The sequence below is a fragment of the Egretta garzetta genome, unplaced genomic scaffold, assembly GCF_000687185.1.
Source record: "Egretta garzetta isolate BGI_Z169 unplaced genomic scaffold, ASM68718v1 scaffold268, whole genome shotgun sequence".
Classification (NCBI taxonomy): domain Eukaryota; kingdom Metazoa; phylum Chordata; class Aves; order Pelecaniformes; family Ardeidae; genus Egretta; species Egretta garzetta.
This window is the reverse complement of record NW_009260600.1, coordinates 1,755,740-1,780,887: the sequence shown is the minus strand read 5'-3', so window position 1 is coordinate 1,780,887 and position 25,148 is coordinate 1,755,740. Positions and strand designations below refer to the sequence as shown.

The 25,148-nt window shown below is 40.9% G+C and overlaps 2 protein-coding genes across 5 annotated transcripts in view; both read right to left on the bottom strand.

The window, feature by feature from the left end:
• Positions 1-1,334: 1,334 nt before the first annotated feature.
• On the bottom strand, positions 1,335-4,652 carry MLNR (motilin receptor). Its single transcript, XM_035900330.1, is given in 8 exon segments — positions 1,335-1,539; positions 1,541-1,605; positions 1,607-1,692; positions 3,955-4,115; positions 4,117-4,383; positions 4,385-4,445; positions 4,448-4,551; positions 4,603-4,652. Coding segments are annotated over 8 exon segments (999 nt in total).
• A 1,093-nt stretch (positions 4,653-5,745) lies between these two features.
• The window catches only part of FNDC3A (fibronectin type III domain containing 3A), a 109,157-nt gene continuing 89,754 nt past the window's right edge, over positions 5,746-25,148 (bottom strand). For all 4 annotated transcript variants that reach the window (XM_009644791.2, XM_035900322.1, XM_035900319.1 and 1 more), the window contains 12 exons: positions 23,939-24,077; positions 22,101-22,169; positions 20,636-20,754; positions 18,537-18,642; positions 18,271-18,446; positions 17,097-17,210; positions 14,796-14,945; positions 14,428-14,711; positions 12,170-12,379; positions 10,481-10,647; positions 9,765-9,892; positions 5,746-7,343 (listed from right to left, as the gene is read on the bottom strand). In XM_009644791.2, coding sequence (XP_009643086.1) covers positions 7,029-7,343; positions 9,765-9,892; positions 10,481-10,647; positions 12,170-12,379; positions 14,428-14,711; positions 14,796-14,945; positions 17,097-17,210; positions 18,271-18,446; positions 18,537-18,642; positions 20,636-20,754; positions 22,101-22,169; positions 23,939-24,077 — 1,977 coding nt within the window. In that variant the 3' untranslated portion in view covers positions 5,746-7,028. The remainder of the gene's footprint in view (positions 7,344-9,764; positions 9,893-10,480; positions 10,648-12,169; positions 12,380-14,427; positions 14,712-14,795; positions 14,946-17,096; positions 17,211-18,270; positions 18,447-18,536; positions 18,643-20,635; positions 20,755-22,100; positions 22,170-23,938; positions 24,078-25,148) is intronic.

Below are 25,148 nucleotides of genomic sequence, written 5' to 3'. Positions count from 1 at the left end.
CCCCCCCCCCCCCCCAGCCCCCAGCAAAAGTGACCCAACCTAGGCCCTGCAGACAACTGCTCTCCCCTGGTATGAAGCTGACAGCAGAAGAAAGCTTGATGTGTGTGCAGTGGGCTAGGGTTTGGGGGATTTTTTTTCTGTCTTAAGATTTATTTATTTTTTTTTTTTATTCAGTGACGGAATGCTGTGGATTGTTAAGTGGAGAATGGGTCATATTTTGAAAACCTGGAGAAGGCTCAAGTCCAACTTTGCCGTCTTGAGATCTCTGAGCTGGATGTTGAATTCTGCTTCCCGTGGTGGCAAACACCATTGCAGTGACCTCCAGCACACAGTAACCACCACTGTTCATTTTTTGAACCACAGCCATGTTAATTAGGAAGGTCTAAGAGATAACCAAGGGCATCCGTACCACCAGTGATGCTCCTGTAAGCCCAGTCCCGCTTAATTGATTCTGATCCAGCTTTATATTGCTGTAGCCAGGAAGGTAATGGGTAAAATGCATAGCTGTGACGGGCCCCCCAGAGAAACAGGTACTGCAACTCCTTCTCGCTCTTCCTCACAACAAGCGATTCTTCCTAAATCACATAGTTTACATTTGTGTTTAAAAATCCTCGGAGCAAAATTAGCGAGTTGGGTTTTGGCTTGGAGTGCATTCTGGGTGCCATCCAGCACACTGGGTGATGGGCCTTGTTTGTGGCCAGGCGGGTTAACTCGGTGCGTTATTTGCACGCGCCGTACATAGCGTGGCACGGTGGAGACATGGCTAACATTAGCCAAACACCACCCGTCTATCATAAGGAAGTGATCAGGAATATCAAAACTCTTACAGGTACAGTGGATCGGTTGCTGGTATATAAATGAGACCTTATTTGGTTGCATGGGTCAGACCAAAAGGGTTAAGGCCAGAGGCTGCTGTGCAGAGGAGTTGTCTTCCCAAGGGACAGAGTCAGTGAAACGGCCCAGGAAACTCCCCTTCATGATTACAAGACCCAGTCCTAAAAATATACGCCCCCTTCTTCCAAGGATGTTCAGGGTGATGGGTAATTTCTTTTGTGTCCATCTCCTCCCAAGACTGTGTTTTGTAAAAAATCTCATTTCTGAAAAAAACATTTTAGAATGGCAAAGGCTGTCTGGGAGTTTTACCCATTACTGCACCTGGGCAGCACTGCTACCGCAAACTTCCTTCTCCTTAGCGGTCCTTGTTAGGATTTTTAGCAGATACTAGAAATGGCGCAGAACACATGCAGCCAACATGTGCAAACCGAAACCACCGTTTCACTGGCAATTTACTCCAGCTTTTCCTGTTACCTTTCACAAGTTGCACATCGTTCTCACTACTTCATGGTCCCTGCTCGCTTTGTTAACAAACCCACAAGTATTTCAAAATACAAATGGTTTCAAAATACCACAGGGCCTGACAAATGTCCGTCCTGCTGCAACTCTCCCGTGAAAAGTACGTTCCCTCCCTTTGCAGAGAATGCCTGGAAAAGCGTGGGCTGTGGTCTCAGGGGCTGGTGGGGTACTTGTCTCGTGCTAGCACTGGTCTTGGTGTAGCCACCAGCGTCTTTCATTGCCGGGAAAGCCCTTTCTGCAGCTCCTGGTGGCAACCAGCAGCCTGGAGGCTGCTGCCCTGTACTTCTTCGAGATGAGGTTGTAGAGGGTAGGGTTGATGGATGCGCTCAGGTGGAAAAGCTGCAGAGCGAGTATATGAAAGTGCTGAGAGAACAGCATCGTCCTGGGTGTTTACAAATGCAATCCTGCCAGTGTGGAAAGGCAACCAGCAAATTACAGGGGCCAGAACCACCACAGCCATAAGACAGCACGTGTGATGGTTAAGGAGCAAGTTAACTAATCCGGTAAACTAAATTTTACATAGCTGATTTTGCAGGTGCTTCTAACTGGTACAAATGATACATAGAAATAACGGTGTTGAATTGTTGGAAAACCATGAAAACGGGAACAGCATCAAGTCTGATTGTTAGTCTTTGGATTAAAAGGTAGCTGGTAAAATCTTCAGCTAAATTGTGAGGTAAGTTTGCTGAGAAAAATGTAAACAACGGGGCGCAACATCCATACAATGATGTCAGGCACAACAGAGATTCTCCTCGGGAACATCTGTAATGCCACGTGTGTTACCTCTTCTCCCAGGTAACGGGCGATAGGACGAGGGGAAATGGCCTCAAGTTGCACCAGGGCAGGTTTAAGTTGGACATTAGGAAAAATTTTTGTCACTGAAAGGGCTGTCAAGCATTGACTGGGCTGCCCAGGGAAGTGGTCGAGTCCCCATCCCTGGAGGGATTTAAAAGGATAGATGAGGTGCTTAGGGACATGGGTTAGTGGTGGGATGGCAGGGTTAGGTTAACGGTTGGACTTGATGATCTTAAAGGTCTTTCCCAACCTAAACGGTTCTATGATTGTATGATTCTATGATATGAAAATGGAAGTCAGAATAAGAAATGATTTCCCGGAAGCACGCGGCAGCTCTGTTCGTTACAGAGCTTTCTTTAATGCATCTGCATTACTGAAAAAGATGGCAGCGTGAGGGCTGGACCTCAGTCACCCACGCTCCCGCTGAATTCACTAACGGGATCGTTGCTAATGTAAAGGCTCACTGTGTAGTTGGTCTATTAATTTTTTTTTCCTCACCAAAGTTCCTACACGTATTCCCCAGACAATTACTCCTGGAGACAGATACTTGAGGAGATGGATCTCTAGCCTGAGTCGCTCCAGCTGCTCTCACGGTCTCAGGTTGCGTTTTAGCGCAATACAAACAAATACAGATGCTCTTGCAATGGCAACATAGGAGGAGCAGATGAGGAACAATTAAAAAAGCATATTACTGTATCCATATTTTTAGTTATTGTTGTTTATAAGTGCACCTAAGTAAAACAAACAATCAATGGAGCATCCTTTATGTTTCTCAGAGCTTAAAAAAAAAGGGGGGGGGGATATAGCCAAAGTAAGTTTACACCTGAAATACATCACGCGTGTAGTGCTGCTGGCGCTTTGAGATAAAGGGGGATCAGTCTGGTTCAGCGCATTCTGAGGAGATCGTGGACGTGGGTGTTGCCTTGCCTCCCCCAAGGTAAATACGTTCCCAAAGAAGTTAGCAGCATGTACTCTCTTGGGCTACGCTATTTCCATCCAGCTGACTACAATCGTTGGTAAAATAAGTCTCCCATGTAGCATGTAAAACCTTCACTAAAGGCAGAAACCCCCCCAAACCTCCAAGCCCACGGCATTTTGTTTTCTGCTCATTACTCAATAGTTGGGATTTTTTTTCTTTCCTTTTTTTTTTTTTTTTGTTTTCCTTCAGATCAGTCACTCTTTACAAACTCTGAAGCCCCAGGGCAGACTGCAAGCTCTGACTTTCCAGAGCCTGACGCTAGGTTAGTGAACATATGACTAAGAAAATGAACTGAAAATTAACGGCATCCCACATTAGCAGGAAACCCTCCTGTATTACGTGGTTTGTCTGCAAATGGCTTGTAAGGATTCAGCTCCTGTTTTTCAGCCTGCTTGGGCAGCCAGTGGATTTACTTCTAGGAGAGCTACAAAAGAGGACCAGGAAGAATCCAACTTGGTTTTCAGGAGCAGAAATTTACTGCCCAAGAGGCGTTGCTGCCCGCTGTGCTGTCACCACAGATGTTCTGAAGTTGCAGACTACCTTGTTCTTGGTTCTGCCTGGCAAAATTCAGAAAAAGGGCATTGCTACAAAAGGCGGTCGTGCTGCTGGATGCGCGATGCCACACCGTTGTAGGTGAAGCGTCAGCCGAGAGGGAGCCGAAATCCCTGCTGTGTCTGCCCCCAGGAGCACTGGAGTGGCCGGGATGTTCTCCTGCGCTATCCCTACCCTGCCTGGGAGCTGCGGGTGCTTCAGCCCCGCTCCTGGCCCCAGCCACAGCCCCCCAGCCACGGCCCCGCAGCCCGAGGAGGGACAGAGGAGGGACTCACCCAAGATATCAATGGTCTGGTGGCACCCCTTCTCCCGGAGGACCACACTGGGGCCCTGCAGATGGGCATTGCTCCATCACAGCTCCAAGCTGATGAAGCCATAGAGGATGTTGAGGCAGATGACGGGCAGGACGAAGTAAGAGGTGGTGACCCAGAACAGCAGCCAGCAGGCTGGACTCCAGAGCCTGTGGGGCGGGCTTGCAGTCGCAGCTGGAGTTGGGGTGGCTGTTGGGCTGCTCCACGCTGACCAGGAAGAATGGGCTGGTGGAGAGGAGGGCAAAGGCCCAGAGGAGGCCTATGATGGCCTTCACCTGGTGCTTGGTGACAACCACCCTGGCCTTGTGGGGGAAGCAGAGGGGGAGGTAGCGCTCCATGGCGAGGCAGAGGACAGCGCAGTAGGTGCAGCCCTCGCTGAGGCAGTGGGAGAGCGAAGCTCCAGCGCTGGGAGCGCCAGAGGCCGAAGGGTGGCCCCAGGATGATGAGCAGATCGTAGTGGTGGTCTTTGTGTTGCGGTAGCCGCGGATGGCCAGCACTGCCAGGAGGTTACTTGCCACGCCAACTGCCAAGAGCCCTGGGCAGACGGCGGCCCTTGCCACCCTTCATGCCACCATCCCAAATCCTCCCATCTTGGCCCCATCCCTGCCCCACCTGCAGCCCATGGAGCCGCTGAAAGCTGCCCAGGGGTGGGAGAGGGGCATGGCGTCCCCCCCACCCAAGGGCAACACCACACGGCCGCTGGGCAGGCGGGGAAAGAAGCAGCAGCGCTCGAGCAGCAGTGTTGCACGCGAAGGGGACTGACCACCACCACCAAAAAAGAATGATACTTTTATTTTCCACAGACTTTTTTTTTTTTTTTAAAGATACTTTGCTACATAGTTTATGTATTTTCTATCAGACTATACAGGTTCGTCTTCACGGAGTCCGACGTTGTACAATTGTAAAGTGATATGTTTGGTAGTGTATCTATAACGTTTTAAAAAGTTTAGAGCTTTTCTTTTTTTTTTTTTTTTTTAAAATTTATTTTTGGAATGTACAGTATATGAGGTAAAATTAAGATTACATTAAAAACTGTCTTCAATGCAGTAATACGCACTGAGGCTCAAATGGCAAATACACTATTAAATGACTATCAAAAATAGGAGCTCATTTGAATTTTACTATGAAAAACATAAGTCACTGCAGATTAACTGTAGTAACAAATCTTACCGTTTTAGACATTCAACCGTAAGAAATCTCTGGGCTGTTACACGCAACCTCATTTGCACTGCCAAACATGGCACTTCTGAGAAGGTTCTAGAAAACATCAGTTATCGCGGTATCCTGTGGGAAGGTATCAGCCTATACGTACAAATGACAAATTCAAAATAAAATGTAAACATACAGTACATTTTAGACGGATCGTTCTCGCCACGTGGAGGCCAAGCTCTTCGCCATTTCTTGTGGGTTTTTTTTTCTTTTTCTTTTTTTTTTTTTTTTTTTTTTTTTTAAAAAACGAAACTCGGCAACATTATTCTACAGCACAGATCATTGGACGTATAAACAATTACAACACATGCCCGTTCTAAGATAAGAGAAATTCTTCAGAGATCTTCAAAGCACAAGACAGAGGTTCCTTTTTTTTATTATTATTAAGACCGACAGAAGTGTTTAATACCATTAAAAATGCTAAACTGAACACAACTAGAAGTCATTAATGATCCACTATCTCGTAACTCAAATAAATTAAAAATAGCTAATTACAAAGTGTATAACAAATAACGCGAGTGTGATGAGACGAGGATTTTTTTTTTGTTTTTTTTTTTTGTTGTTTTTTTTCTTTGAAGATAGTTTCACTACAAGCTTTGTGTCACTGGCAATCATTGACATCTAGCGAGATGTTCAATGGGTTACTTGATAAAATTCAGTCTGGTCATTCAAGAACTCACAAATGCAAGCTCACGAAACATTGATGAGTTATGCAATTGCAAAGTGCTCTAATGCAACATTAACTACATGCAATCAACAATTTGGTACAGTATCCGAAGAGACATTACATTAAACATTAGGATCTCAAGAAAAAAAGCAGCTTTTAAGTTTTCTGGTGCAAATTACTACACTTCGTCTTCCCATTTGGTGCCCCAAAGAAAGAGAGAAAGACGGCAAGAAAATGAAAAAAAGGCAGTGCTTGATTCTGGTGGATATGGCAAGTGAATGTCAGGGAAACGGCAAAAATTCAGTAATGACTTTTATCTCCAAAATCTATTATTAACTAGCCAAAATCAGAGGGCACAGACATCTGTATAAACTGCATCCCATCAAAGGTCAACTTCGGAAATGTGTTTTTCAATTTAAAGAGTTGTTAAGTCTAGGAAGTTCTCTCACAGCTCTCCCTTCTATATTCGTAAGAAGTAGGAGAGGCGTTTTTGTAAGTAAACATCAAATCCTGGGGGTAAGATAAACCACTTGTGCCATCCCCTCGCAGTCTTTCGAAAACATCTACTTGCAGTGAAGAACTCCACATTTATCAGGTAAGAAGCTTCCTTCATGCATACTCTTCCATCCAGTTTATTATTTGCTGCCTGAGAAAAGCCCCTTCTGTTTTTCAGCATAAATCCTGCTTCCCAAATAATTAAGACAAATGAGGAGGTAGAAATACAGCGCTAAATTGCTTTCACAGCATCAGATTAATATTGTATACAGCATAAGTTTGTTAGTGTAAGTTTTAAATGCTATCTACACGTTCTTCCCTGGTAACGGTAGCAACCCTTGAAAGTGCGGGCCAGGAAACCATTTTTGCACTCGAGTTTTACTGGTCAACCCCTTTTCATTAAACACTGCTCGCCTGCCCCATATAGAGTCTGTACTGCAAGAAGGCATACATTAAAGAAAAGGTGGTATTTCTGTGGCTTGCTTTTTAGGAACATGTGTCAGCCTACACCTACCAGTAAGCGTTTTAGAAGTGGCTGGAAAGGTTTGCATCAGTCCCAGTGCCGGTGCTGAATGCCTGGTTTTGTCAAAGCAAGAGAACAGAATTACTTTTAGATTATGAGAAAGGAAAATGTAATGGGCAGCATTCTAAAATAAACCTCTTTTCTTCACTTTATTACGAAGTACTGAATGATAACAGCAATCAGAATGGAAAAGATAGCGAAAAGTGCAAGGATGACAGCAGCACACACTTGGTCGCTCTGTGACCATTGCGTCCTTGCGGTTTGCACAGTGTCCTTGCTGGCGCTCGCCGGTGGTTCAGTCCTCTGAGAGATGAACAGCGCTGGCACGCTGTAGGGGCCTATCAGGTCCTGGTGACCTACTGGCTCTTGGCACTGCCGAATGGCACAGGCGCGGAAACGGTATTCACAGTTCAGCTGGAGGCCCGTGTATCGGAACGACCAGTCCGGACCCTTATAGATCTGGCAATAAAGAGGAAAAAACCGACACATCAAGTAGGTTTTAGTTATGGTGAAAGGGACTGTAAAAAGGATGGCTCCTCACCCGTGTTTTCACCCGCGCAAAGGAAAACAGACAAAAAGCTCACGGGCACAATTTAAATGCCAGATAAAGTCTCCAGTTTTGGTGTAACGCAGGGAAGACGTACACGTGCTCTTACGGTGTGGTGAGTACACGCCAGGTAAACTCTGTCAGAAGCCCCAGCGTTAAGGTGCTTCAGTGACCACTTAGAATGTAAATACCACACCACAGGATGCAATACACAGTGTTGTACCACAGGATTTTAGGTAATTAACTCCCTATCAAGCTACTTCGTTAAGTCTAGTCCACTCCAACATACTTTCTTGTAGTTAAGATACCATGCGTTTAAAATATTACAGTTTATCCCAATAAACACTGTATCAGGAAAGCTGCGAGGAGTCCTCGCTGTGACTCTTTAATTCCACCAGATCCCAAGACCCAGATGACTTCCTAGGGTGTCTCCAAGGGTCTCCCAGCTGGCTGGTTAACCCAAGTTCACAACTCTTCAGCACAGAGTGCCTAATTCAGTGAAATCTAAAGGCTGGTTTCTCTCATTTGCAGCTACCTAAAGGTCCTGTAAAATGCCAGGCGGGTGCAATTTTCTGCTTACAGGTGTATCAACAGGTACTGAGCTATTACATGGGTAGCAGAGTACAATTTCATTTCTCTCTTCAAATCCCTTCACCTCCCCCCACCATTACCTGGCTTTGCTCTATTTAATTGGTAGCAGGATACAGAAATACCACGTCACGCGGAAGTTTTCCCTGAGGTTATCATCCTGTTAGACAGTATTTCATTCAGCTGCTGTCCCCAGTGCCTTGCCAGGAGTTGCCTTCCCCTCAAATGTGTTTGCTGGGGTATTTATACGGTTGCTTCCTAACCCCTTACAGAGCTTGACTGACATGTATAGCTCAAACAGCAGGTTACTAACTCGCTTTGTCTGAAGCCAACGACATGAGCAACTTGGCTGATGGATCAGAGAGAAGGAGGTGAGTGAAATTTTGGCAGAGAAATTGTAGCAAACAGCTTGGAGTGGACTTCCAGGCAGTTTATTTTTTGTCCACGTCAAACAAAATTGTCACCATCATGTTTAAGTATCTTAAAGGCCATTTCCACCGTTCCAATTTTAATCGTTGCAAACTAGTCTTCTCATTTCATTTTAATTTACTGCTCTAAACTGGTCTGGAGAGGCAAAACGACTCATGCACCTCAGTCTACCTTCTTATTCCCAGGCTTAAAGCATAACCTTTATTTTCCTGTCCCGCTCATTTGGCAATGCCCATTGCTAATCAAAGTATGATTTGACTCCGTGTCGAGAAGCAACACTGACCATGCCTTACCTGCATATTTAATGTTATATTTACAGTTTTAAGGTTACGATAAAGGATATTCACATGGCAAGGTAACAGACACCTTGGATTATGGTTCATCTTTTACTGAAAAATTTAACAAATGGACATAGCAAACATAGCACTACACTAAAAGTTAAGACTTATGAAAATATTAAGGCCTATAATCTACCAAAGCACAGGCAAAACTTATTGAATAGTGACCTATAATAAAATTATAATATACCAGAATTAATTGTGTTTCCTTTCTGGAAGGAAACCTGCTTGCTTAGTAGTGTGAAACAAGAGTTTCCAAGCCTAATTTCATGCCAATTATCAGACAGTTCACAGCGAAGCAAAATTAGCACTGCACATCCTCTTTTAAATGCAGACTAATTTATGGCTTAGTGTTTTGAACTGCATCTTTGGATAATCAAACCTGAAATTCAAACACACTCTCATCTGCTCAACCCTTGTAGTTACAACATGCCCTGCTACTGAAATGGTGCTACGGTAAAAAACCTAATCACTGAATTATATTAAAAGTTTCCCTCCACCTGAATGTCTCCACTGCGCAAGCAGGGGGTCTTTCCTATCTACAAGTTCTCTGTATGGAAGAATGACTTTGACAACATCACAGCTTCTACAGTATCGTTTGCTGCCTTCAAACAGCTCTTAGTGCCAAGAGAACTCTTGGCTCTTTTTCTCCTAAGTCGCAATTCTGTACCACTGGGGGGATGTTTTCTTTTTGTCAGTTCTTCCCGTTAGTGGACAATTTCCTCACCACTTGGGGTGTCAAGTTGTATTTAGTAAGCATCAGCATAACCCAGAGAGGCTGCAACTTACTGCAGTGTTTGTATTACTTAAATCTCTTTTCTCTAGGACAATGGTTTTAGGAGATACTACCTTGTGTTATTTAGTAACAAAAAGTTAGCGTGGTGACTAAAACCATCCTGGAATACAGCAAGCTTTAATCTGAACTAGTTATCACAAATACTAATTGAAGAAAAATAGAGTAACTTAAACATATCATACCTGTTTGAATTCCGAGTCTTTTCCCACCATGACCTGAAGACAGTAGATAACTGGATCACCCTTCATGGGCTGCAGAACCTCCCAGGTGATTTCACAGGTGTGATCGTTTATTCTCTCTACCCTTGGTGCTGGAGGAAGAGCACACAAAAGCGACAGCTAGCTCTGCTTCCCCATCGCTTAACGTTATATTCTAATGACTCGGACAATTCTGTATTCTCTCTGCTAGTTCGTCTCACAGAAACAAAAGATTCAGTTTCAAGTGTATTCTTCCTACAGCGTTTTCTGGAACAACAACTAACAGTTCACATAGGTCTCCACTGCCACTTTAGGTATCATCTAATGGAAAGCAAGTAAAATTTGGTGACTGTGAGTGTGTATCATATGCAAAAAAAAAAGTTGCTATGCTCAAAATTATTCTAAATGCACTAGGAAGAATTTTCACCACAAATTACTGTAACAGGCTGGTCACTCTCTCCTGGTAAGCAAGGATTCCAAGTACAAACCTTCTTACATCAAAGAATGTGTAAAGCCAGAGTCTCTCATTTTTGGAGTGAATATTTTAGGCTTTAGGCAATTACCATGAAAGGAGCATTCCTTTACTATCCCCACCTGCGCTTGGAAAAGGGCTTAGCATTCTAAATACCCCAAATACAACACAATACCAAACCCAACTTGTCATCCCGCCGCCCCCCAAATGAAAAAAGAAGTGCCTTTACCTTTCAAGGCAGCTGGAACAGATTTGGGAGTAGTGAAAACATATTCTTGAGAAAGGGGACCTTCACCAGCTTCATTACATGCCTGAATACAAAATCTGTATGATGTTGACTCACTGAGTCTTTGTACTTTGTATGTATGACATGGTCCTCGGTATAAGGATACAAACCTGAAGATGTGAAGAGCAGCTTATTTTAAAAACAGAAAAGGACTTCCGAAGTAGCTACAGTATTGTCTTGAAATCTATTCCTGTAATTTCCCACAACCTAATGAGAAGCCCAAAAATGCTTATTTCAGAGTTAAGCAGTGTTCTGGCATTACTATCAAACAGTAGGCTCGTTTTCCAGAGCCAAGTTTTTATTTGTCATGTCTTTGAAATCAAAATCTCTTTTACACAAAAGAGTACTACAGATTGTTGGTATAAATGATCCTAAGCCTTTTCAAAAACCCTTCTGCACTTGAAACGGTGGGAAAGGACAGCAGTTCTCTCTCTCTATGAGCTGTGAACCCTGCAGGTTCTTTTGGCCATCTAGTCCCCCAACATCTGTAGCTTTTCAAAATTAGGTAACTAGATTTTAGCTTTCTGCTCCTTTGCAACTCTCCCTTAATAGACCTAAGAAAGGGTTGTGGATCCAACTGCCCTTGTGCATCATTGTCAGAGATGGGTGACTGATGAGGCTCACCCGGATCTGCACTGGAGGCCAGATCATGCTCGTAGCGCACACCAAGTCCTGTTCCAAGAGCTCTGTGGACTGGCCACTCTCCTTCATGTTACAGTTTTTACACAGACTGATCTTGGCAGCTCTCATTTGATTTTCAATTTTGGTATCCCCAGGACACAGCACAAGTTTCTGCAGGGCTTATCATGTACTGAGACTTTTATTTCAAATTTAAAACAGATGGTACTTGCATGTGTCCTAGTCTCTGTTAATGGCAATGCCTTTTTTTCCAGGTAAGAGTCCAATTTCTTTTCCTCCTTCCAGCAGAGCAATTTCACCTAGCAGATCTATTTTGTCTCACTGCCAAGCTAAAGCTGCTCAGAGATTCAGACACGGTACACAGTGTAGCGCTACTGTTCATTTTACCATTTTGGCAAGGGTACTTGTACCATCTTAGCTTACATTCTGATTTAACATGAGAGAAGGGATCCTTTAAAATAATAATTTGTACTATATGAGTTTATTTTCCACTAAAAATAATTGCATCTAAAGACAACAGAGAGTAAAGAATTCACCCCTTCCAATATCAAGTATATAAAATCCACAAGACTGACTAGACGTGATACTTTGACAAAATACTTAACCAAACATGAGAAAGAGAGGGGTGTGCTGGTATGAAACTCTTCATATTGAACTGTAAATAGAAAACTACAAAGTTTTCAATCTTCCCAGCACAGAACACTAGAGCCCTTCTCGCCTTGCCAGACAAGATGACCTCCTATGTCTGCTGTAAATTCAGCAAAGCATCAAGTGCCCATCCCTGGAGGTATTTAAAAGCCAGGCAGACGAGGTGCTTAGGGCCATGGTTTGGTGGTGGGATGGCAGTGTTAGGTTAACGGTTGGACTTGATGATCTTAAAGGTCTTTTCCAACCTAAACGATTCTAAAGCATACAGCATTTTGCCCTTTGCTGCCATCTCCCAAGCATCCGACCACAGTGTTACAGGGCAGATTAAGCAATGCCAAAACCAACCTTCCGTTCTTATCCTCCATTTGAAGGTGGTACTGAATGGAATCAGTTAATGTTTTTGCAGTTCCCTCTCCCCACTTCAGCTTCAGAGTCTGAGAACTGTATGCAGCACATTCCAGGCGAGGCGGATCCGGGGGGAGAGGCTTTGTTTTCAGTTTTATGGTGTGGCTGAAAGGACCCGCTCCGAGACTGTTTAGGGCTTGAATTCGTACTCTAGCATTTGAAAAAAGAGAGAATAAATTAACTTGAAATTAGATTCTAAAAAATAAGTGGTCATATCCAACATTCACTTTCAAGAGAAGATAATGGTACCGGTAATAGATGGTACTTTCTACAATGAAGACTTTTATCAATATTATGCTTTGATAGGCTGTCACGAACATGCAGGAGTGTCACTTTCCTTGCCACATTTTAAGGAGCTGGTTTGATTAAAAATAAAAATGTGTTAGCATATTTGCATCATTCACATTAGTGAAAAGATGCAAAAGCTCTATCAGCTATCTCAAGAGTGGTCTGTACCCCTGGCCCTGCAAGGGCTTGTACCAAATTTTTGATAGCCACATTAGAGAGATAAGGGAAGGTAAAAAAAAAAACCCACCCCACAAGAGGTGAATCCATATCTTTGGCTATTACATCAGGTGAGTTCAGGGATGACTACAGGAAAGTTTTATGGGCTTTTTGGCACAGATTTGATTCACATGAAAAATACAGTGATGGCGCCCAGCCACTTTTGCTGTTTTCATGGGTGACACGTCTCTGGGTGCCTGCAAACAGAAGCCACCTTGGGTCTGCTTGGAAAGGGAGGAGGGGAAACTAGAAGAAATCAAAGGACATATGGTGAGGTATCTGTAGAACTCAAATTCAGGGATAATTTTTTTTTTGGGGTACTCCATGGAAACAATGATGGCTTTAGGTTTACAGTTAAGAATTAAAAGAAGTAGCCAAGAAATTTGTTTCTAAAAAGGAAAAAGCAGAGAACAGAGAAATCTGAGGTTCTTTACATATCTCACAGGTACCCAGAGAGAGCAAAGTGAGAGCAAAGTGTGTCTAATCCCATTTTGCAGACTAACATTTGCTTGTCTAAAACAGTATCTAGGTAACCGGAAGAAAGTAATCACAACAATTAAATTCTGAAACAATCAACCACACAATTTCAAAGTATCGAAACAAAAATGTGTGTGCAGGCTTACGAATAAGTATTTCTCCTTCACTACAGTAATATTTAGCATTATGCCAATTTAGTATAGCACAGAGCTAAGGTCAATATATGCAATTATTTATTTGCACAAAGAGTTGTCAGTGTATTCTATAAAAGCACTTTTGTGGATAGAAGTAGAGAAGTATCTCTGCAACAGAAGCTTCTCTTTTTTCAGTCTGTTGACACAGATAGCAATGGCTCTACAAATTGCCAGCATTATTGTTAGATACTTACAAGGCACACAGAAACACTGCAGTCTTACATAGAGCATTTAAAAAGTAAAACCACATCTTTTAAGGATTCAGAAAACTGCAGAGCCAGATGATGTCCTAACTACACTAAAATCAGCATGGGCTTCAGTTGTGACTTCAGTGGGACTGACATTCTCCTTTAAGTTCTAACACCGAGGACATATTTTTTTAAGAACATAGGGTGCCTTCAAGCAGAATTATTGATTTTTGTATGTATTTTTCAGTAACCCTTGGGCCAAACGTAAGGGATGATTTTAGCAACTGAAATTCTTCAACAGAGAGTTAAAATTGATTGCCAGATTTTCAACCCGATATTCTTCATGCTGACTGCCACCCAAATACTTGCTATTTCTGCAGAAAAGGCATTGCAAGTTGCGATGAGTTGTCATTAGACCAGACAATCCAGTCAATAAAGACTGGACGTGGTCCTTCCTTGGATGGATTTTATCCTGCCAAACTGATTAGAGGCCTTCTATCTGTGAAGCAACCAGTTCAAAACCCAGTTCTGAATCTGAATCTGTAATCTGAATTCAGTTAAACTGACACATTAACCAGGCAGATACAACAGTATCACAATAAACCAACTAACGTAAATTGTTCTTGAAAGAAAATAAAAACGTCTATTTTATTTATCTATTCACCTACTCATCTATTTATGACGATCACCATTACAAAGCTTCCTTTTGCTCCATGGGTACGTGCCAATGCTTCTCTGAGAGTAAGGCAGAGCATAAAAAAATACAAGGGAACAAATAAAGAATCTGCTCTTATGGAAGAAACCGTAGGCTGTGAAGTAGCCGTGCAGGGCATACCTGTAGGTAGTATCTGGCTGTAAGCCTTCTATAAAGTAGGTCAGAACCTTCCCAACAGTTATTGGCTGCTTTTCTCCAAAGTCTATGCTGTAGCCAAGGATTTCAGATCCATGGTCACAAGGTTTTTCCCAGCTTATAGCAAGGCATGTGGAAGGAGAATAGTGTGGACTTTCAACTTCATCTTCAGTCAGTCCCCGAAGACAAGTCACAACTGCAGGTACAGAGGCTGGAGTCATACATGCCACTACTTCGCTGAAAGGGCCTGCACCTGCAACATTCACTGCCTGCAAATGCAAAGCAGACCAAGTTTTTAGGGCAGGTTCAATTCCTAGTTCCAGATTTCACTAACAATAGTTTTACGTCTTTACCTGAACCCTGCAATAGTATATAGTAGCAGGCAAAAGCCCTTTCATTTCACAGTTGAGCCCAGGCCCACAATAAGAGGTCTGCATGCATCCTTCCACACCGCCCCACTCCAGTCGATACTCCGTGACGTCAGCCCCGTTACTTGCTGGAACCTTTCAGTGGATATAAATAGTTAGAAATTAAATTCACTGACTGAAAAAAATCAACCAAACTCACCAAATCTATATAGTTTTTTTTTCACAGGAATGTTATCCTCCCGTTTCTTTGCCGATTTTTAGTTTAGTACAGTCCAAATAAATCAGAATGCATTACTGGCCTTGGGTCACCTATACTTTAAAAACACTATTTACTGCTGCAGAGAATACTCTACACAAAGTAATTGTGATTTGCTTAAATACAAAGATCATTTAGCATACGGCATTTGGCTTAGGAGCCTGGAACAGTCAATGGTAAGAGATGGTCTTCTTGAAGGGGTGATTTAGGGTACTAGGGTTTTCACTGAGCGGGCCTATAGTGCAGGGATGACAACAGGTAAAAAGCACGTTGATGCTAGCGTCTTCATCTTACAGATCAAAGGACTCCTCCTCTGAAGCACATCATGGCTCTTATGCACGGAAACTAGGCTGCGAGCACAGTGGGAAGCAGAAAATTGTGCTCTCTGTCTTTTCCCAAGACAGAGTTGTGAAGCGACTGGGAGAGACACCTAAGCAACAACACAGATCTGGACTGAAATGCCTGCTGGAGTAGCCTGCTTTTCCTCACTACCTGCCCTAGGAATCCAAACTTAGCCTCCAAATTTTGGGAGTTGAATGGTTTTATTGCTATTTAGAAATAGTAATTTGAAGTTCAGTTAAAATCACACCTATCAGTGCTAGGCTAAGATATGAGACTACGGAAAGATAGCAGTCAATGAAGTAATAAAGAAAAAGCCAACCAAAAAGCCACCCCCACCCAAATCAACAAAAAAATTTCTTAGATCATGAAGGAAACGGAAGAAAAATGCTGCTGCTGTTTTGGATTAAATATTCCAAGACAGCAATCACACCAAGATGCAGATAATAACTGCTCCAAAGCATGTTTTTTTCTTCTCTTGAAAGAAAATTATTTGCTACTTCTAGCATTAGGCTACGTGAAGGTAAGTGACTGAACACAAGGAGCATTTCAAAGGACAACATTTGATGCTCCTGAGCTGTGACTGATAAGGACCCCCCTTTCCCTTCTCTCGTTTACATTGAGATGTGTCTGGGGGGAGAACTAACGCAGCGGTGGATGGCTGTGCAACTGTCAGTGAAGGTGGAGTCGTTTTTCAACATTACTGCTTGGAGATGGCACTAAAGGATATTTTGACTAGACATAAAGGAAAAAAAAAATCTACAGCATGAGAGAGTTTGCCCACAGACAGTTTTATGAAGCTGCAGAATCTTCATCCTTGGAGATAAGTAAAACTTGACTGGACAAGACCCTGAGAAACCCGACCTAAATTTGAGGTTAGCTCTGCTTGGAACAGAAGACTGAACTAAATGACATCTAGGGGTCCACTCGTACCTTGATTACTCCGTGATTCTATAAAGCAGACATTTAATATTGGTCAAATTAATCCTACCTGAACATTGTAAGAGATTTCTTCAAAAGGCTTTGCCTTGTCAACATTTAAGGAGGGCTCCTCTGACATACCCAGTAGGAAGTATGAACTCAACCTTCCAGGTAAAATAGTTTAATCTTTTTTTTCTGTACAGTTCTGTAACTCAGATACTTCACTCCATCTCGAGCCACTGAAAAGCTGTGTTTAAACAGTATTCCCATATAGAATCTTCCTTTTTACAAGCTTAAATTTTATCTGTTGCCTTTTTAAATCAGATATCTAAATGCTATGGGTTTATAGGAAGTCTGTGAGGCTTTTGCTACATTATTACAATGTAATTATACAAAATTACATCAGCTCATAAAAAAACCAAATGCATAATAATCTGTGTATTATGTGGGTATGTTCACTGTGAAGAAAGATAACTACATTAAGACAAATTTTAAGAAGAGCCTGCATCACTCAGAAATGCAGTGCAGCAGTTACGGCAAAGCTCTTAAAACAAAAGAACAAAGAAAGACCTCAAGTACCTGCAGGCTGCCAACTTACAGCTCTCATATAATGGTACGATGAATGACTCTAAGGCTTTACCTACCAAGTGTTGGATAATGAGGTAAGTATGATTAAAAATGTGATTAAAATACAGTCTTAAGCTTGCAAAGTTGAACTTAAAAATGTAGAAGACACTCATGTTAAGATAGGTGTAACATGGCATTCTTACCTCCCATGACACCTGAGCACATGCGGCAGATCTGCATGCCACTTGAGGGGGCTTGCACGGATCCGGTGGTCCAGGTGCTGTGGTTACTTCACATTTTTCCGAGTAAGGTCCAAACTATTGAAAAGGGAGTTGATACAATTAAATTGTAAATATAAAATTACTACTTTTTAAGTAACAGTTTACCAGAGTAGGAACACATAGTAGCAGCTTTGTATTATTTGCTTATAAAATAAACTTTGTGGACTGTGGATTCAAGATTTATTTCAGTACCTGACTATTCTCCAGAATAGCTGCAAGACTCTTCTCCTCTACAGCAAATGCAATCAGAATAAATTTGACATTTTGAACTCTCAGGCAAAACAGAAAAGTGCAATCCAAATCCTTATTTTGAAGTTACACGATGGCTGCACTGTAACATAACACAGTTTGTAACTGCCTGTTTATATCTATCTAAAAGAAATGAAGGATTCAAAAAATGCTTGAAGCTATAAACCACTCTTTGTGGGGCGTGGATGTTAGGTCAGTGCTTTAAAGCCTTAAGCTGCAGACCACTCCACAAACAGTGTCAACTGGTCCTGACAGTCTTCATGAAAAGAACGTCGTTGAACAAATGCAAGCAGCCATGCTTCCCTGTCTTTAAATCAGGACTTGTTCTACAGCAACAATTGATTTTAACACATTTAATACTCCAAATAAAATAATATTCTTGTATCCGATAGAACATTTACTCAGAAGTTAAACAGTTATTAAAAAAAAGAGGGTCAGGAAACACTCATTAATATGTTCTGGAACACCAACAGCTGTAAAAATAAAGGTCAATCAATTTACAAAGCTGGATACAGAAAATACTTTACTACCTTGCTTCACATGAGAATATTAAAGTTGCAACAATGCTTTGATAAAGTACCTAGTATTTCCTAACCGTTTCCCAATGCTATTATTCAGATATAAGACATAATTAGCTATTTTCTTTTCCCTTCATCTAAACCCCCCTTTATTATAAACTGACGTTTAACTGTCTGCTCCCATGCAATAATAAGCTATGTGACTCAAATGACTCTACATTAGGAAATCCTAATTTCAAAATTATTGTTAAATGCTTCTTTTAAACGAGATGATCCTTAATAGTGATTGCAGTCTCTGGAACTCATTTCATTTCAGACTTCCTCCTTACCCCAGCCTTGTTAGCTGCTCGCAGTCTGAAGTTGTACATCCTCCCTGGAAGAAGGCTGCCTACTGTGCATTCAACATCAGAGCCTTGGTAAACCTCTCTGTGTTCATCGGTTTCTGTCTGAAACATTTCCAGACCATAACAGGTAACGGGTGAACCTCCGTCTACCTGAGGTGGTCCTAAAAATAAGAAGGAAAGAAAAGCTTATTTAATTTTAACACATAACACATTTGGATCCCTTACACTCACTAACAGTTGTAATAGATTACCCCAGCGCAGTTGAATTTCTCTTGCTCTTGGTCTACCCTGTAGCCTTGGAGGCTGGCAAGGACCAGGAACCACTGCTGGTGTCTGCACCAGTAAAGAATCAGATGCCTATAAAGGAAAGACTGATTAATGAAGTCATCTAGGCCAAAACAAGCACTATCAATTTTGCCACAAGTAAAGGCAAACACTTGAGTCAGAAATAGGATCTTTAATTTTTTGAACTACATCTTCAAATACATGAAGATGTTCAAGTGATCTGGTATGTATTTCTCATAATACCTGTATAAAACATGCTATAGTAATCACACAACATGCAAAATTAACTTTTGCTTTTGTGTTTTGGTACACATGCAAGGGGTAGAATTAAAAACAGTGGTTAATTATCAGTACAAACCTAGTATAGATGCTTGAAATGACTTGTTCAATGTAAACATTCTCTTTTCCATCAAACTGCAGTTTAATGATTTCTAAAACTTTGCTCTAAGGGTTGTATACTTTCTGTGCAAGAACCTCTCAGAAAGCAGAAGTGGGCAGAAATGTCAATCAGAAGAGATTAAAAAAAATATTGAGATTTCAACCTTTTTGTTGCTTAGTAATACTTAATGTGCAACAAACTTCCACCTCTGATTTGAAGTGCACGCAAAAATACATAGTGTAACAACATGCAGCAGATGGCATTGACTATTCTGGATGCAGCCAGAAATGAGTCAGAGACAATGTGGGGTTATTAGCTTCAGTGTGATACAGAACGAAGCTGGTAAGCCTTTCAGTTTACAAAAGAGATGCATCTGAGAGTCTCATTTCACAACTGCTTTCTGCGTATGTTCCAGGAAGAGTGGCTTGGAAGCTCTGCTGCTTTTCAGTTCCTTTGAAATGTATTGTTGCACTGAACAACTGATGCTACTTAAAAAGCAGGCTGTTTCTCAGGAGGCATATATCCATGACAAGCTACAGAAAAGTTTAATTACATCTGTCTTTACTATTCTTCTCTTGACTTCTGATGCCTTCAGAAAGTATTAGGACTTTCTGAAAGTTATTTTCTCTTTGGTACTTAAATAATGTTAATTCCAAACTTAAGGGGTTGGGCTGTGGGGAAAGGAGGTTGGCAGAGTAGAAGTCTCCAAAGACATATACACACATGTGGCTAGGTGACTGGCAAGTATACTGCCTTCCCTCTTCCCCTCTACAACAGCAAGCTGGGCTACGGCGAGAGGGAAAGCATCACAGCTGAGCCTGCACTGAAGGAACCCAGGTTTATTCTTATGACAAGGTGGCTGTGGGCAAGGCTATCTTTGCAGGAGACTTCTATGTGGAGGAAGAACAAATGAATTTCATATAGTAAAGGGGGACTGGGGAAGAAATGGAAAACACCAAGAACGCAAGGCTTTAAGATTTTCGGGAGATCAGCTTGACAGTGAAGCGCTGCTGGAGGTCTGTAGAGAGCCAGGGTTCTCTACACACACTGCTGGGAAGAAGGGAGAAGAATACAGTACGACATTGTGGCACTGGAGGCTGAACTACACCACAGAAGTGACAGTAGAAGTGTGTGTGTATGTGATGTGTATATATAAGGGAGCACAGTACAGCACACCAAATTGTTTGGGAATACTGAAAAGCAGGGCAATGTAAACGTTCTGGCTGTGCCTGAGACAGCACGGGAAGAGACTACCTACACGGGAGCACAACCCTGTAAAGCCTGAGGAAAAGCTCTGTCCTCCCCTGCCTGCTGGGCTGGCGTGGCTGCTCAGACAGGGCACTCCACTGACCACACGGAAAACATTAAATTTATACTGCTGTCTTGAGTTAGGCCTTCAGAAATGACATTCTACTGATGTATCACACAGGAAGAGACATAGTATCTGTCTCTGTAAATAAGGAAAATCACTTTAAACAAAATACAGTATCAGAAAAGAATATTCACATTTATTTCTTTAAGAAATGGTCAGAAGCTGAACACTAAGCATCAGTACTGGAACTATTTTTAAGTACTAATTATGGCTATTTTGTTAGGCACTTCTGTACAGCATTTGCTCATTAACTACTGGACCAGATTTTCTTAGAGAGAGAAATTTTATTTAATAAAAATATTAGCTCATATTACCATGCTTTGTCCTCCTTCCCCAACGCAATATACACGTAAGCGATAGGAACAGCCAGGATTTAGTCGGTCACACACATGTTCCCTTGCAGTTCCGCTGTATATCGTCTCCCACTTGTTTCCTGAAAGGTTAGGAATAAGTGTGCAATGAACCCAGGTGTAATTTGCCACTCTTAGTACCAGCCACAGCAGGTATCCTAGCTTCACTAAGTAAGCACGTGCCTGATGTTTATAAAAAATATTTAAGGCTGGCTTTGAGTTTCCTGAAAAAGATCCAATATTTTATCATAAAGATAGTTTCTTAGGTAAATTTGTGCAATTCTGCTGAAGTGAAATAATCTTCCTTATTAGGTATTCACACTGACTAGGAGAGAATTTACTTTTAATGAAGTAGTTATTACTGGGCCAGCAAGCACATTCAAACATCACAACCAAATAAATAGGAAAGATACAAAAGCAAAATTTTCCATGGAAAAGAAACTAACTACAACACTCATTTTGGAGACTGTAACTACAGTTTACAATTTATAAACCTTGTTCCTGTATTCCTGAATGGCTCAGCACCATCTGAAATACTGATTTCATTCTTTGCTATTCAGCCAGATTCTTAAATCAGAAAGTCTCTGGCATTCCCTCTTTTTAGGAGATTAAGCAGGGAACCTGGGGACTTTTAATTAAATCTCCAACAACTCAATACATCACAGAATTCAGAGGAGTGGGAATGAAATGTAATGCACAGCTCACTAAATCTGCATGAAAGGCTCGGGCAAATCCTTCCAAAAGTGACTTAATGTGGACATGCGATGGAGCAAGGAAAGCAACAGACTAAGTATGAAAAGAACCACAGCTGAGACCTCTGACGGAGCTGCCACTACAATTTGGGGACAGCATGCTGTCTTAATCTGACACAGCACTGGACAAGTATAAGCTTTCATTCTCAGTGCAACCGTGTTTCTGAATTTAATAAGATTACTTAAGAGGTCTGGATTTTTAAATAATTTAGCTGGATAGCTTTATGTCCAGTTTAGAATTAATGTTAATTTCCCTTTTGTACGAAAGGACAGAAAAGCAAATAGCAGGAACAGTTATCCCAGCTGCACCGCTGTTCTTCAGCAGTGATAAGCAGAGCACTAGTTTTTCTTTCATCTGTCACACGTCCAACAAAGCTACGTGGCCCTGTCTTCTTCCCTAAAATGTCTGAAATGTGTCATTTCATTTCTGAAACAGAATACACCTAATTAATAAATTAAATATGGAGCATCTCTTTTGACACAGAGTTTTGTGGCATCGTCTTTGTAAGCCAGAGAAAAAGAACCTCTTGCATACAAGCACCAACATCCCTATTTTTTTAATGGCAGTCCCTTGTAATAACTTTCCCTATTGTAATACACATTTTACTCTTCCCACAGGCACACACATGCAGAAAAAAGAACGCAGCTGAACACCAACATATGCCCCTAATACTTACCATTTAAGCCTTCAGACATTTCCACAACATACGTATTTATTGCTGCTCCTCCATTGTCTTTTGGCGGATCTATAAAAAACAGCAATATTCCAACTAAGAGAGGTAAATTAAATGTTTTTTTTAGCTTTTGGGGAGAATTTACAGAAGGCAAAATCAACCGCCGACTGGAGATGGGTGCTTATTTAGACGGATAGCATCCTAGCTAGCCATTGCATCCTAGTTCAGGACAGCTGCAAATCACTCAAATTCTCCACTATGTGAAGCTGCCAGCTCACAACCCTACTGTATTCTCTACAGATGAAGAGTGACAAGTGGAATCAGGCACCTGGGAGATGCCACAGCAAACATTTCAAGTAGTCTGAAGTGCTGTGGAAGGCTGCCTAATTATGGTTTCAGGGACATAGATCCTAATGGTCCTGTAATTTGGAATGCAGACAGGAAAAGACTATCATACCGATTTGCAGTATGGTAAAAAATATTGAAAGAATATTTCAAAATGACTTAAGGACAGGATTTCAAAAACCTAAATATTTTGGGAGAGAACAGAAGTCAGGAGTTCTACACCAAAAATTTCATCTCTTACATTTTTAATGTAATGTACATTTTTAATTTTCTTACTAGAAATTGAGTGCACTGTCCTCCCTGGTACAACATTACTGTACAAGATACAAACCTAGAGACGTATCTTCAACATCTAATCCTACTACTCTTTCTCAGAGCTGACTTAGAGAACAGCAGAATTAAAATAATGTGGAAAAACAACATTTTGGACAAATATAAAGACAGCATGGTACTTCAACACAGAAGGGTACTGCTGCCATAACATTACATTATGTATGTGCTGGATGAAATGGTGTTGGCTCTTAGGCAAGGGTTACGTATATCACATCACACCTGCTAAATAAAATTAGACTTAAATGGTACATAGCACTTTTTTGATTGCAAGGTAACAAATTACGCCAAATGAAAAATAAGATTATCACTTACTAAAAAAAACAAACAAAAGGAGTATTACTGTTCAAAATAATGACTATTAAAGGTTTTATATACAAATAAATATTTTAGATAGCTTTCAATTTACAGTTTAGGTATTTCTAATAACTATATAAATTACATATCCATAAAAGATCAAGTATCAGGCCCTGATGTAGCAAAGCCTCTGGAAAGATGCAAGACCAGACTTGCTGACTACTACTTATACTCTACAAGTAACTTTCTTATTATTAATGCAAAAGAATTAAACACACTATTAAACAGAAATAGGTAAGGAGTTTAATTACCTGTGACAATAAATAAAACCTTTAACTGCTTGATTTTCTGCTGAAGTACTGCACCACACAGTACTGTTTCACCTTCTCCTATTTCACTGCATAAGGCTAAAAATCCTGAGCCTAAAGTAAAGTTTCTCAAGATCCCTAGTGAATAAAAATATTTATCTATCAAAATCAAACACTTTGAAGAGCTAAGTTGAACTTGGATCTACTCTTTCGATAAAAACACAGAATTTTGTGGCTTTTACCTTTTGTTCCAGAGAAACAGAACTTCTTAGTACATGAATTAACATTACTGTTTAATTATTTTGGTCCCTTGCAAATAACAGTCCCTATTACAATTTGTATTATTATTCTTCACACACAATTACACTATTATACTGCCACCCTAAATATTTTGAATCTGTATTTTTCCCTTAATTCCATGAAAATGGATCATAATGGCTCAGTTGACTGAATTGTTACTGAAGTAAAACCTGGCCTTCTATAAACAAATATATATAAGTATTTTATATACATATAAAATACAGAGGACATACTCTAAACAGAGCTGGACAATAATCTTACCCCAGATTATTTTAAAACTCTGTGCATGAATTTTTCCTTTCACTGCAGGCTTTGAAGGTACTCCAGGTTTGTCTGGACAAGTGATGTATTCTACTGTCTCACTTGGACTGCTTTTCCCTTCTGAGTTATATGCAATGACCTGCAAATATGTAAAAAATATTATAAACAGAAGAAAGGCACTGACTAGTGGTATGTTACTCACTGTTAATGGTAAGGTCAAATTAACTTATATGTATGTTTAGACAGATAGCTACATAATAAACTCTCACAAGAACTAAAGCTATTATATACCTTCATTTTACACTTTCATCACAGTTAGAAAATCACTATACTGAAATTAAAAATTCCTGCAAATTGCCAGCAAAAAAAAAAAAAATCCTTAACCCCCCCCCAAACTCTAGTAATTGTGAAGCTGAAAAACAATAATAATAATAAAAAATAATTTCATAAATCAAATAACCTTCCATATCCCCCAAATTTCAAGTGTTGGTGCATTAAGTTAGGCTTCTACTAAGTGTTGCCTCACTGTAAAAGGTCATCAGGACTCATTGACATTAATGGAATCTGTGGGAGCTCAATATAGCACAAGACACTTTATTTCAAGTCAAGGATCTGAAAACTTGTTTTTTGAAAACCATCTAACACACTCAGAAACTAGATAGGTCTAAGAACAACTCTTTTCTATCAGAGTTGTGCAATTTATTGATAACAAAATACATGTATGAGAAAAACCTTTACAAAAGCATGGAAACAAAAGATGATGAAAAAGACATACTGCAGGGAGGCCACTTTTAAACTTTCACTGAAGGAACTTGGACGTTAAAGTTTTAATTGCAATTCCCTTCCCACTGAGGCAAAAATATTTTCATGTAATTAAGTCAAGAGCAAAAAGTGATGCTTTACTAACTGCTAAAGAAATCTGAATAACTGGGATGAATTAAGTAGAGCTCTCATGCTACTAGGAACGTATTTCCTTCTAGCAATGTATTTCTTTACAAGGACAAACAAGTGTTTATATGGGTAAGTTGTATTACAGCAGAGGTGATATAAACTCTTCGGTCCCAAGGAAAATTATGGCAAGGGTTGACATGGAAGTTACTTACAGGCACATGAAGAACAAGAAGGTAATTAGATTTATCATGAGTAAATCATGTTTGACCAACCCGAGTGCCTTCTATGATGAAACAACTTGCTCAACAGATGAAGGGAG